General features: G+C 45.1%; 1 protein-coding gene across 1 annotated transcript in view; it reads right to left on the reverse strand.

Annotated features, from left to right (window-relative positions):
- Nucleotides 1-292: 292 nt before the first annotated feature.
- The window catches only part of SMYD2 (SET and MYND domain containing 2), a 102,480-nt gene continuing 88,776 nt past the window's right edge, over nt 293-13,996 (reverse strand). The window contains exons 10-12 of the mRNA XM_082249759.1: nt 11,898-12,065; nt 10,051-10,159; nt 293-1,190 (exon numbers count right to left, since the gene is read on the reverse strand). Coding sequence (XP_082105885.1) covers nt 1,113-1,190; nt 10,051-10,159; nt 11,898-12,065 — 355 coding nt within the window. The 3' untranslated portion in view covers nt 293-1,112. The remainder of the gene's footprint in view (nt 1,191-10,050; nt 10,160-11,897; nt 12,066-13,996) is intronic.

Here is a 13,996-nt window from a genome sequence, read left to right on the forward strand (position 1 = left end):
CCCGCTGCTATCAATCAAATCCAGCGATGCTGGGGGCAGGGCTGAGTCCCGTTGTCTGTGTCAATGGACGAAGCATCAGTACTCAGGAGCGACTTTCCATGGGGGCATCTGATGAAGGGGAGGAGCCAGGAGCGCCGGCAGGGGACCCCCGAGGACGAGGAACAGGGATGCTCTGTGCAAAACCCTATAACATGTTTGTTTTTATACAACAAAAAAAAGGCTTTTTCTTTTTTTCAAGAAATACAGCGGTAACCTCTCACCATTCTCAAACTTAAAAAAAAATAAAAAATCCTTTACAATCCCTTTAAGTGCCTCAGCTCTGAAAGTAAAGAAATGTCCCTTGAAGTGTTCACAGCACAACCAACACTCCTCACATGTACACAGCAAATGTAATACTATATGAAATATATTTAAAAAGCGTGACTAGTACAGAATAGCATCTTTATACAAAGCAGTTGGTGTATTGGCTATAGGGGGCGATTTAACATCCTACAGCCTGTACGTACAGGCCAACAATTCACATAAAAATGAATCTATAATCAAATGTAAACATTACCAGTCCTGCTGAGATGGGTACATAAAGCGTAACAGATGTGGTGGAATACTTACCTGGAGAAAGTGCTTCAAGGTTCGCTCCAGGGTTGCTCACATATGCAAAAGCCATGGGATTTTGTCACATGATCTCTGCTGAAGGGGAGCATTGAACTAATCTGCATTCTGTTCTTCCTCTGCAGTTCAGATTATGTGACCAAGTGCCTTGGCATTCAGATATATGGACAGCCTTTTCACCACAAAAAAGGTATTTCTGCTCTTTTGTTACTCATTAGCAACTCCGCTCATAGAATTCAATGTTAACATTTGAGCACAGGTTCACTTCATGGTGTGAAGAGCAACGGTGTTATGTTGCCCCCTAGTGGAATTTTAGTACATACACAAGAACCTAGAGGCGTTCTGAGTGCTACAAGTTATGGATGTTTTATCAGCCAGTGCAGAGGAGAATCTATTGTTCCCATAGGGCGAAGCATCTTTCCATGTCCAGCAATGCCACACTGACATACACTGGCATTTCTGACACACATTTAAATAGAAGCGTGTACAGTACGCCTTTGGTGTTATTGCTCCATCTCTTTCTTGACTTCTTCTATATAATGGTGATCTGGTCCATAAGCCACCTCCATTATAGCGACGGCCTGAGAAGAACAGAAAAATACAAAAATGTTAAACACTTTTTTATACTGCAGAGATAAAACTATATGTACAAAATATAGTATATATATATATATATATATATATATATATATATATATATATATATATATATATATATATATATATATATATATATCTGGCCCTCGGGGCACTATTCCTCCAACTGACACCAATGATGAGGCACCATTCCTCCCACTGACACCATTAATGGGGCACTCTTCATCCCACTGACACCATTGATGGGGAATTATTCCTCCTGCTAAAACAAATCATGGGGCACGATTCCTCCTGTTAAAACCAATGATGGGGCATTGTTTACTCCCACTGATGCCAGGCTATTTTTCACTTACAATGCCCACAGTCTGGCCCCTCTAAAGCCTGAAGGACAGTAAACTGGCCCTTTGTTTATAAAACCTGTATAACAGGGGTCTCCAAATTTTTTTAGAGTGCCAACAGTTTATGCAGCGCTTTACAACAAAAGGGCAGACAGTAGGAAATAGGGGGCCCTGGTCATTAGCGTTTACGATCTAAGAGGGAGTATACTGTCCAGTTCTGGTCACCAGTCCTCAGGAAAGATGTGCTTGAACTGTAGAGGGTCCAGAGAAAGGCAACAAAGCTAACACAAGGGGACTGGACGATCTCAGTTACGTGTAACAACTACAAGCCACTCGGTCTTAAAGCGGAGTTTCAGTCCCCCAAGTCATTTTTTTTTTTTTTTTTTTTTTTTTAGTCACTTCATCTGTAACATTACTATAGTATGTATATATAGTGTACTCCTTCCAATTTACATTTAAATGAAAAATAAATACCTTAATCTCAGAAGTTGGCAGGGTCCATGACCACTGTGGGCATCTGAAGCCCTCCTGTATCTCTTTCCGGGAATAGGTGCAGCTGGCTACCCAGCATACACCTCCCAAACTCACGCCTGCGCGGTAATGCTACCGCGTGGCACTCCCTCCTCCTGACATGTTGCCATAGCAACTCCTCCCGTTCGCGTCATTTCAAGTCAGGAAAAAGTGTGAGATTTCGGTATTAGGCGACCAGTTCCATGGACTGCTGGGATACAGGACGACAATATTCCAGGTGTCCATGGGAAGCGCCTAATGACATAAATCACCTAGGCGGAGGGAGCTGGAAGTGCTCCAGAAGATAAAAATCATTTAGAAGAAAAAATAAACTCAATTTTAAAAGGTCCACCCGCCGAGCGACTGCATGTATGTATATATATATATATATATATATATATATATATATATATATATATATATATATATATATATATATATATATATAAATAAATAAAATTATCACTGAAATAAAACTAGATCAATAGTCAATATTGTGATCCACTGCGCTTCAGGATGACCAGAAGACAAAATCTCCTTGAACCAAGATGATATATAATTCAATATGGTATAAAATTAATAAATATGTTGCAGCTACTTTAAAGGGGTATAAATGTAGATCAGTAAAATTCACCAACAAAAAAACTGGAATTTTAGTAGCGCAGGGATGGTGATGACCTCCCAATCAAAACACACTGTCAATCCAATGCGATGATTAAAATCTTGATAAGATGCATATATATGAGATAGCTAAATAAAATCATATAAAATTGACATCCATCAAAGTCCATAGAGTCCATTAATACAGTGCATAGAGCATGTAAGGTGCATAGATGAGGAGTCCAAAGTGCAGGGTGCAAACATGCAGGATCACTGGTATATATTAAAAGGGCCACCATAACTTGCCACCACCTTCAGTGCCGGGATGAATGTTTAAATTGCAAACTCACCAGACCTCAATGCCTAACCATTCTCATGGACTAGGCTATCACAGCATTAGACACAAAGGCAAAATTCATCTGGATCATTCCCTGTACTGCAAACACTCCTCTCATAGAATATATGAGGAAGATAAAACACTACCATAGCGTGATACCGTTTATAATCCCAAATTTATTAAAGCTTCCAAATGTCACACTCCCATTATATTAAAACAAATACACATGACTCCGTTTGTGGGGGTGAGGGCTCTGGTAACCTGAAAGTCGTCCGCGGTGCAAACTCGACTGGGCGGTCTCCAGACGGTCCTCTCCCTTCCTTTGTTTACAAGTTGTGGACGGCATCCTCACCTTTTTGTGGGGTTCCCCTAGTGACTCATGGAGTCTTTGGAGCACATTTCCCCACCTGATCCCCTCTCGGGGGCTGTGGGGCCCTCCGGGTCCCAACCATCCATTGATGCACTGACGGCGGTCCTGGAGTCCTTTGTATCCTGGATGGAGGTGGTTATTGGGCGACGGGCAAAAAACACCCCCCGCCTTCCCCTGCCTCATCTGTATCCTCAGATCCTGAATCTGATTTGGCTGCAGTGGACGTGGGTCAGTCTGCTGGGTCTGTGACCACGCATCCTTAGTTCTCAGATAGTGAGGATGATGCCTCCACTCCTGTAGCCACGCATAAAAAGGCGCTGGTGGATGCACTGATTATATCTGTGCGCGAGACCTTAAAAATGGAGGACGCAGCTGAAGCTGCGACAGAGGCATTGGTTCCCTTTGGTACTCACAAGCCATCCAGAGCGGCAAAAGGTGTTTCCTTTCCCTGGCTATTTTGACAGAATTGTCGCTAAAGAGTGAGAACGGCCAGAACGTCCCCTTGTGGTCCCTAAGCGATTTGCTATGTGGTACCCCTATGAGGAGTCCCTTCTAAAAAAGTGGACTGTTCCACCAGTGGTGGACCATCTGGTCTCCAGATTGAACAAGGCAACCATGATTCCGGTTGAGGAGTCCCCGGCTTTTAAGGACCCAGCTGACAGGAAGGCGGAGGCTGTTGCCCACCATATGTACACTGTGGTTGGTTCGGCACTGAGGCCCGTATTTACCATTGCACTGGTGTCACAAACTGACGGAGTGGGCTAAGCTTTTGCGCTGTGACCTGGAGGGGGAGCAGCTCCCCCCTGCCTTTGCTGAGCTGATGGACTAGTTGGTCCAGGGGCTACAGTTTATCTGTGATGCTTCTCTGGATATGGCTCCCCTAGTCGCTAGGCTCAGCAGTGGTCCTTTGCATATTTTTTGGCTCAAATGCTGGTCTGCGGACCAGACTTCTAAAAAGGTCTTGACTGATCTTCCTTTTCAGGGAGATTGCCTATTTGGAGCTACCCTGGATGACCTCATTAAGGGTCTCACGGGATTGGAAGCGGGGGGGGGGGGGGAGGGGGGAGTACATTTCTTCTGCAGGCTAGTAATGGCAATGACCCTTGTCATAGACGTGGGCCATCCTTCTCGACTCATAAGAAGTTTTTTCGTGGGAGAAGAACATTCTCAGTTTGTGGCGTTACCCTTTGGTCTCACCTCTGCTCTTTGGGTCTTCACAAAAGGGTTAGCCTCGGTGCTAGCATTGTTACGCCAACTGGGGATCCTGGTACTGGGCTACTTTGACGACCTTCTTCTGTGAGCGGATTCTCCTACTGCTCTGGAGGAGATGACCATACAAACTCTGGAGTTCGGCTGGATTCGGACTCTGGACTCGGCCTTAGCAAGAGTGCTCCTTCCTCTGGACAAACACCAGAAACTGCAGGCTGAAATTCATCCCCTGCTATTTAGCAGATGGCAGATGGTCATCCCTCAGGACTTGCATCTGGGTCCTGGGCCTGATGGCGTCTACCTTCAACCTGGTTCCGTTTGCACAGTTCCATACGAGGTCCCTACAAAGGGAGATTCTGGCCAAATGGGACAAGAATCCGCAGTCTCTGGACAATCAGGGGAACGAAAGAGTCCCCGATATGGTGGCTTCGTTCTCCGGTGCTTCAGCTGGGCAAATTTCCCCCCCCCCCACCCCGTATTGGACGGTGGTCACCAAGGATGCCAGCCTGTCCGACTGGGGAGGCATCCTCAGCAAAATTTATACTCCGGGGATCTGGATGCTGGAAGAGTCCAGACTTCCGATCAAGGTCTTGGAACTGTGTGATCAAACTGTGCCTGGAACATTGGATGGATCATCTTCAGGGATGTCCAGTGCACATTCAAATCGGATAATGCCCGGCCGTGGCTTATGTCAATCACCAGGGGGGGGGCACAAGAAGTGTCCTGGTACCTCTGAAGGTAGATGGCAATTCTAAGGTGGGCAGAATGGTTCATTCCAGCCCTCTCTGCCGTACACATTCATGGGATAGAAAACTGGCAGGCGGATTACCTCAGTTGGCAGGCGTCAGACCAAGTGGAATGGTCCCTTCATCTGGAGGTATTTTATTAGTGGTGTCTCTGGTGGGGCATCCCCAAGGTGGATCTGTTGGCAGCTCGGCTCAACAAAAGGTGCAGGGGTTTGTGGCTAGGTCACGGGATTCTCTTGCAGACGCCACAGATGTGCTGGTGGCCCCGTGGGGTCAGTATCATCTGATTTACGCCTTCCCTCTCACGTTTCTGCCAAGCCTTCTACGCAGGATTGAAGCAGAAGGGATTCCAGTCATCTTAGTGGCCCGGACTGGCCTCGCTGGGCTTGGTATGCTGATCTGGTCCAGCTGGTCGCCGAAGTTCCTTGGAAGCTTCCTCTCGGGGAGGATTTGCTGTCCCAAAGACCAATCTTCCATCTTGTTTTACAGTTGCTGGCTTTGACGGCTTGGCTTTTGAATGCCAGGAGCTGATGGATAGAGGTCTGAGTTGGTGATTCAAACGCTGTTAAAGGTAGGAAATCTACTATTGTACATGGAAGACGACTTGCATTGTGTGGTGTGAGTCTCTTGGGTTTTATCCTTGCTTGCTTTCTCGGTGGCTCAGATCTCGACCTTCCTTCAATGGGGGGGGGGGGTTGAGCAGAAACTGGCCTTGAGTAGTATCAGGTCAGGTGTCAGCCTTAGCAGTCTTCTTTCAACAGCCCTTGGCCACATACTCCCTGGTGCCTACTTTTCTTCAGGGAGTTAGGCACTTGGCCCCTCCAGTGCAGTCTCCATTGCCACCTTGGGACCTCAATTTGGTGCTCTCAGTCCTCTAGAAGCCCCCTTTTGAGAATCTTCGGGAGATTCCCCTGCTTACGCTGTCCCAGAAGGTGGCCTTCTTGGTGGCTGTTACCTCTGCGCGCAGTGTCGGATTTGGCGGCGTTATCCTGTCCGTCGTTCCTTCCAAAGGTTGTCTCTGATTTTCATTTGAATGAAGACATTGAGTTTCCTTTCCCTGTGTCCCAGGCCAAAACATCCGAAGGAAATTGTTTTGCATGCCTTGGATGCAGTCTGGGCAATTAGGTTGTACTTGGCAGCTACAGAGTCTTAAAAGAAGTCAGACTCACTATTTGTGCTCACGGATGGGCCTTGGAAAGGGTGGTCTGCTTCCTCTGCGACCATTTCCAGATGGATCAAACAGACGGTGATTCAGGCCTATTCCATCAAGGGTGAGGTTCCTCCTTTCCCTGTCAAGGCGCACTCTACTCGGGCAATCAGTGCCTCCTGGGCTTTCTGTCATCAGGCCACAGTGATCAGGACGCAGGTCTGCAAGGCAGCCACCTGGTCATCGGTGCACGTTTTTTCACAAAGTTCTATAAAGTGGATGCGTTGGCATCTGCGGATGCTTCCTTTGGCTGCAAGGTTTTGCAGGCTGCTGTTTAGAGGACCTGGTCCTCTTTGAGGGTGTATTTTTTTTTTCAGGTGAGCTCCAGTTGTTTTAGTTGAACTCTTGTTTACCTGGTTGGCTATAGTTAGCCTTGGGAATTTATTTTTCGCTGTTCCCACCCCTTATGTTTAACACTGGTTTGGGGTTGTGTCCGTCAATGAACGAAAGAGAAAAACTGGATTTTAAGGATAAAATCCTTTTCTCTGAAGTTCACCGACAGATGCAGCTTCATATCTTCCTAGCCATTGGGCTATGCTCCTCCCATCAGGAATAGGACATTAGGCAGGAAAAAGCTTTCACCACGCTTATGAGGCTGTCCCTGCAGGCATCACCCCACACACTCTGTTACAGCCCTCAGTTTCGTTGTTTCGTTGCAAGCAGTGTTTAGAAGACAATAACCCCATTCCACTCATAGTTAGAGGGGCTGGTGCTGAATCTGTCAATGAGCTGCAGAGAAAATTATTTTACGGCAAGTCAAAAATCCAGTTTTCTCTATCGTTTGACAGACGCAGCTTCATATCTTCTTAGACATTGGGATGTCCCAAAGCAATATTATCATGAGGGGTCGTAAAAACAACGCAAAGAAGAACGTAGTTCCCCAAAGGCTAAACCTAGCCAACCAGGTAACAAGGAGCTCAACCAGAAACTGGAGCTCACCCAGAAAAAGAAATATACACCCTCAAAGAGACAAAGATCTCTTTTAAACAGCAGCCTGCAAAACCTTGCGGCCAAAAGAGGCATCCGAAGATGCCAACACATCTACCTTGTAGAATTTTGTGAACTGACGACCAAAGTTGCCGCCTTGCAAACTTGCATCACTGACGCCGGATGGCGAAAAGCCCAAGAGGCACTCAGCGCTCTTGTAGAAGGCGCCTTCACCGGGAAAGGAGGAACGTGACCCTTCAGTGTATAAGTCTGAACCACCGTCTGCCTGAGCCATCTGGATATGGTCACAGCAGGGGCAGTCAATCCTTTTCGAGGTCTGTCGGTAAGGACAAAGAGTCTGATTTCCTGAAGGATTCTGTAGCCGCCGCCAGGTAAACTCGAATTGCCCAAACCACATCCAAAAAATGCAAAGCAATTTCCTAGGGATGCTTGGGCTTAGGACAGAGTGAAGGCAGCACAATGTCTTCATTCAAATGGAAATCAGAATCCACCCTATGAAGAAACGACTGATTAGGTCGAAGTACCACATTATCTCTGTGGACGAACGGATAAGGCGAACGGCAAAACAACACCGCCAGCTCAGACACAACACCGCCAGCTCAGACAGCCTGCGGGCAGAAGTGATAGCCAACAAAAAGGCAACCTTCTGAGATAATGTAAGCAGGGGAATCTCTCTAATGTTCTCAAAAGGAGGTTTTTGAAGAACCGATAACACCAAATTCAAATTCCCACGGAGGTAGCGGGGATCGTCTAAAAGGCGCCAAATGACGCACCCCTGAATAAAAGCACGAATCAGTGCATGCGTAACTAAAGGGTGTTGGAAAAACACAGCCGGAGCCAACATTTGGCCTTTGATAGTGCCCAAAGCCAAATGCTGTTCAACCCCTTTTTGAAGAAAATTCAAAACCCTAGCTGCCGAAAACAAGCGAGGGTGCACTTTCAACGATTCACACCATGAAATGTATGATTTCCACGTACGATGATAGATCTTCCTGGAAGTAGACTTCCTGGCCTTCCAACAGTGTAGGAGTCACAGAGTCAGAAATACCTCTATCCTTCAATACCAGGATGGAAGATCCTAGTGAAAGCTTTTTCCTGCCTAGTGTCCTATTCCTGATGGGAGGAGCATAACCCAAATGGCTAAGAAGATATAAAGCTGCGTCTGTCAGTCAATGAAAGGCAGAGAAATGGGATTTTTGACTTACCGTATTTTACGGCGTATAAGACGACTGGGCGTATAAGAGGACCCCCCCATTACATGATCTACTGGTAATACTTATACTTAGGTTACCTGGGAGATATTATACTCGGCGTATAAGACGACCTCCCATTTTTGGGGGATTTTTTTGAGGTTCAAAAGTAGTCTTATACGCCAGAAAATACAGTACTGTAAAACCCATTTCTCTGATGTTCATTGACTGACACAGCACCCACCTCTCTGTGGAGTTTTAATTCTTCTGACACTGCTTGTAACAAAACCTATAGCAGAGAGAGGGAGTATACCCCCTGGGACTGCCCATAGGCGTAGCCAGACTTTCTGCCTAGTGTCCTACTCCTGTAGGGGGCAGTATAACCCAATGGTTAAGAAGATCAGGAACTGTGTCTGTCAATGATCAGAAAAAAGGATTTTATGGCAAGTCAAAAATCCAATTTTTCCCCATGTAGTGGGGCTGTGCCCGCATTGCATTGGTTAAATGTTCGTTTGTGTATAGGTGATTGCAGAACGGAGATATACTTACCTAATCCGCTGATCCTCCAAGCGCAAGACTGCTCTCCACTGCCCCTTCCCTCTAGCAGTCTTGAGAATGGACTGTTCCTGAGGTCATCACATTCATAGACTAGCTCTGGATTTGAAGGAGGCAGGAGCAGTCCACCGCTGGACGCGAGGGAGCACAGTTTTCCGGAGGTAAGTATAGCCTTTTGGTGCGCCCCTGGAAAAAATTACCTGGTAACCCAAATAGTGCGGGCATAGCCCAATTGCATGGGAGAAACATTTTTTCATCATTTTTCAAATATTTCCTTATTATCCTAGGATTTATCTGCGCTCCAGGTGCGATCTGTCACCCGCTGTATCCAGCGGACACAGCCGTTGACAGATCACTGTACCAGCCCGCTGCCGATACCATGTGATTGGTGTGCCAATCACAGCAGATTACATGACAATTTGACACCATAAAAAGCTTTGCTTGATGCCTTTCATTGTGTAATATTGGGATGAGCTCTGTGATTGCTCATAGTAAGCACATGGTACAGACAGGGCCCTTCTGTACCTTGTGATTAGCTGTGGCCAATCACAATTGTAAACACTGAATGGTTTTCATTCAGAAAAAATTGTTGCCTATCACAGGGGAGTAGGCAGGTGGGGGGGGGGGGGTGTGCACACACCAAAAACGCAGAAACAGGCAGCGACGCACAGGTACCTATGCCTGTAGGAGACATCCCATCACAGTATATGTACTGTGGTGGAGTACCTAGGCTGGAAGACAACCAACTATTGCATATCAGCTTCTATTTTGCTAATAATAAGTAAACAAAGGAAAATGTACACAAATGTAGACTTCTCACAGTGCCTTGCATACCTTTTTCAGGGCCTTAATACCAGCGGTCTTCTTCTCCAGGCCCATGTAAAGTCTCCCCAGCTTCAGCCACATGGAGGCCACATTTGGAGAATAGGGTGGATAGTGCTTACTGGAAAAAAACAGAACAAATTATAAAAAGATACAATATATGTATTTCTATGGAAGCATGTACCTGGGGAGCCTGCTCACGACTGGTTAGTAGAGATGATTTCTGATTAGTCGCTATTGATATCAGCACATTGGATATCAAAATGTTACTGTGTTAAGATGCCAATATATAAGCGAGTCTTGAAATAGACTCTTCTGAATGTCTAATCTCATTTTCAGACTATTCACATAAAGTATTACTAAACCCACAACAGTAAAATCAGTGTGTATATTCAGTAAAGCATGCTTGTTATACTCGTGGAACCCAAGGGGTTAATCCTCTGCATTGTGTAAAAAGGCTGTTTGATCCTGTTTCCTCTGATCCTCCCCTTCTTCCACTGTCCCCTGTTTTTTTTGGGGGGGAAGGTGCATGTTATCAGCACAGAGCCAATCAGCACTGTCCAGACAGAGGGTTAGGGGTCATGTAACTTCATAGGACATTCAGAGGAGAATGAAAATTCCTCCTACAAGATTTAACCAGACACTGACAGAAGTCACAGGACTGCTATATATGGCTGATGAGAAAAGGTATTTAGCAGTTTATATTTCCTACAATAATTGCATTTCCATGTTCTGTGTACTGTGGGAGAGCAGATATAGTGACTGCAGGGTCCTGGGTTTAGTAACATTTTAAATCAGTGGGTTTAGTTCCGCTTTATGATTTACTGCCGTTCATGGGCTCGGTGCTTACGCAAAATGGCAGCCTGTCCTGGGTTTAGTAACACTTTAAAGATGGTTGTAAACATTTGACATTAAAAATGAACGCAGCATATCCTTCTATAATGTGTACTTGCCTCAATCCAAAGCACAGTGTAAATACTGCCTGCTCGGTCAGTCCCCTACTAACTGCATAAGTTGGCTCTGGCAGTCTATTCCAACACCAAGCAATCCTAAGAGAACACATTGATTCCAGCACACAGCAGGTGATTGACAGCCTGAGCTGTGCATGTTTTCTTATGAGTCAGTGTAGAGGGGGCTACACATGTTTCCCTATGAGTCGGTGTGGAGGGGTTCCCGATCCCCCCACTCAGGTCTCAGATTACATTCAGCTCTCCTTTCTATGCTGTGCAGTGTGAGACATCGAATCCCTACCCAGTGCTTGCTGATGATCAGAAATTATGTGCAAGGATGTAGAGAAGACTGCAAATAAACAGGTACAACTTTATGTAGGAGGATTTGCTTCATTCTCTGAGGCTCGTCACTTCACTAGGAAAACGTTAGGATTTAAAATAAAGTATACATGAGGGTTTAATATAAGCCACCTTCTCCCTACTACAAAATAAAACACAGGCTGCAATTAGTAACCCATCATTCTGAAAATGTAGAAGGTATCTGGCTGAACGTATGGCTTCAATGTCTGCAAAGTGAGTCACTGACCCAGACCGAGCATGCAGATCAAAGTTACAACTTCATTTGCTGCATGCTTGTTGTTCTTGTTGTCAATGCCTATGGGGGTACTGCAGTCACAAAATATGCATGACAACCAACTAAGATTTTGAGGTGGTCATCAGTGGCAGTTTTAATAGTGGTGTAAAGGGAGGTTACCTTTAAAACTCTTTCAGAATACACTAAATCCTCCATCGCTGTAATGACCCAAGTACTTGGTAAACCTTGGCCACCCTTCACCTTATGAAAAACTACAGGTGCGCTTTAATGCCAATTCAGATGTTACCAGAATGGGCATGGCTGTTGAGACTTACCGGTACGGCTGGATGATTTTCCCTCCATACTTCAAGGCTCCTTCCCAGTCCTGCATATACAGGCAGATTCCCATGGACTGATATGTCATGTGTAACATATAAATGTTAGTCTCTGCAAATAATGTTCCCATCTTCTCCATACTGAGCTCACACATCTCCAGCAGTTCGCTAGGAGGTGGTATCGTTAAGAAAAATCACAGACCCTTCAGAGAAGTAACCCTGCCAGTATTTTCTCAGTACCAGGTCGGACACACCAGGCTTGGACTGCCCCCCCGGAGGCTCACAGGATTCTCTAGTGGGCCCCCTGTTCAGTCACCGAGAAATCCAGGGTACTACTACTTATAATGAATTAAAGTTCTGGTTTAAACTCTGGTTTAAATTACACCCTGAGCAGATTGATTGGCACCTGAGGGATCTGAAAATGGTTCAGAAAGATGCCATTAGAAGAGAAGCTGGGCAGGATAGTCAGGCTTCATTCGCAGGCACCCCTTAAAATAGAACTAAAAAGATGAAAATGTTTTTGTCACCAAGAGTGAATGTGAAACAAAAATCCCATTTTGGGCTGGCACCAGAACAAAAATAGAAGGGACGTCTTCCAATGGGACACCAGTTCCGGTGTCCCTAGTGACAACCAGCGAGTCCTCAGTTTGGAGGGATTTCCTCTCATTTCCTGTTTTGGTTATGGGACAGAAAGAAAATTCTTCCTAAGGGGACACAGATTACAAAAAAACTGACAGTAGTTAATGCATTGGTCAATGGGCACATGAAAAACTGTATGCGGCGGCAATGTTGTTCAGGTCACAAGTCCCCCATGCCATTTTGACATAGCTGCAGTGACCTTCCCCCTTCCTCCACTTTATTCAATACACAAACTCTTAGCTGCACGCCAAACACCGCTTATGAGTACTGTGTTAGGATTAGCAGACTAACCCCAATACATGGCTCAATGACCTACTAAAAACATCAGACTTGAAAGCCTGAGTAAGTAGAGTTTTAACACATACCTGCCTGGTCTCAGGCCTGTCAGTCATTTAACAGTCATAAATAGCTCAGCTGATAAAAATGGCCAAAACACATTCCTAATTGACTGGTTATTAGCAAAGACTGAAAAACTTAAAGTGGAACTTTAGTCAGAAAATTACGCCCTGCTAGATCACGTCAGGCTGGCCCCTTTTGTAGATATAACATTAAAAATAAGTGTCTATACTGTTTAAAATCCAGTATTACCCCTGTCTCAGCCTGCTCTGCACATGCTGAGTTGCTCTCCATTTTAGGCATTTGTAGGCACATGCTGAGTTTGTAGAGGCCGATCTGCTGACAGCCTTAGAGCAGAATTAAACCCTCTTTTCCTTTACAGCCAAGAAAGCTGCTTCTGTTTAAACTGCAACTGCCATGGTGCTGCACATGTGATCAGTTATAGCGCCAGTCATTTGATGGTTCCACAATTTTGGTAGACAAGCAAATGTGACAGTTAGCAATCCCAAAATAGGTGCTAAAGGTATATACGATATAAATCACCACTATGAATAATAATTAAAGTGTCAAGTGCATCATATGTGTATCTCTAATAAATATGTGTAATACTGTAGGATATTCCACTCTGTGGCTGATGAATATTGTGCTATGAGGAAAGGTTGATACAAAATGGGTGTGAATTGGTGTAGATACAGTTTGATAAGAAAATTAAAAATAAATAAAGTGTATGAAATATAAAAAATATAAAAAACAGTGGGATCCACTTAAATCTATAGCCTTATAATCGTAAAATACAAAGCATCAAGTATGGCATAAATAAGGTGCACAGTAGGTATATAAATATTGTGGCAGCAATGGTACAAGAATAAATAAGTCCGTAACACCTAAAACAGACAGATAGTCCCACAATGCTAAAAAAACTTTTCCTAAAATACAGGGCAAAGGGTGACTTGAGTGCAGGTGCTCTGATGATAAATATTGAAGGTGCTCAGGTATATGGTGACCATTCAGTGCTCCCCGCACCCCTTGGACCGCACTCACCAGAGCTATATACCCCTACAGGGGTGTCAGGCCTTGAATCTATAATCCTGGGTCTCCTCCACTGACCATCAAAGTGGTTGGGT

Source organism: Pelophylax lessonae (genome assembly GCF_965119305.1).
Source record: "Pelophylax lessonae genome assembly, chromosome: 3".
Classification (NCBI taxonomy): Eukaryota; Metazoa; Chordata; class Amphibia; order Anura; family Ranidae; genus Pelophylax; species Pelophylax lessonae.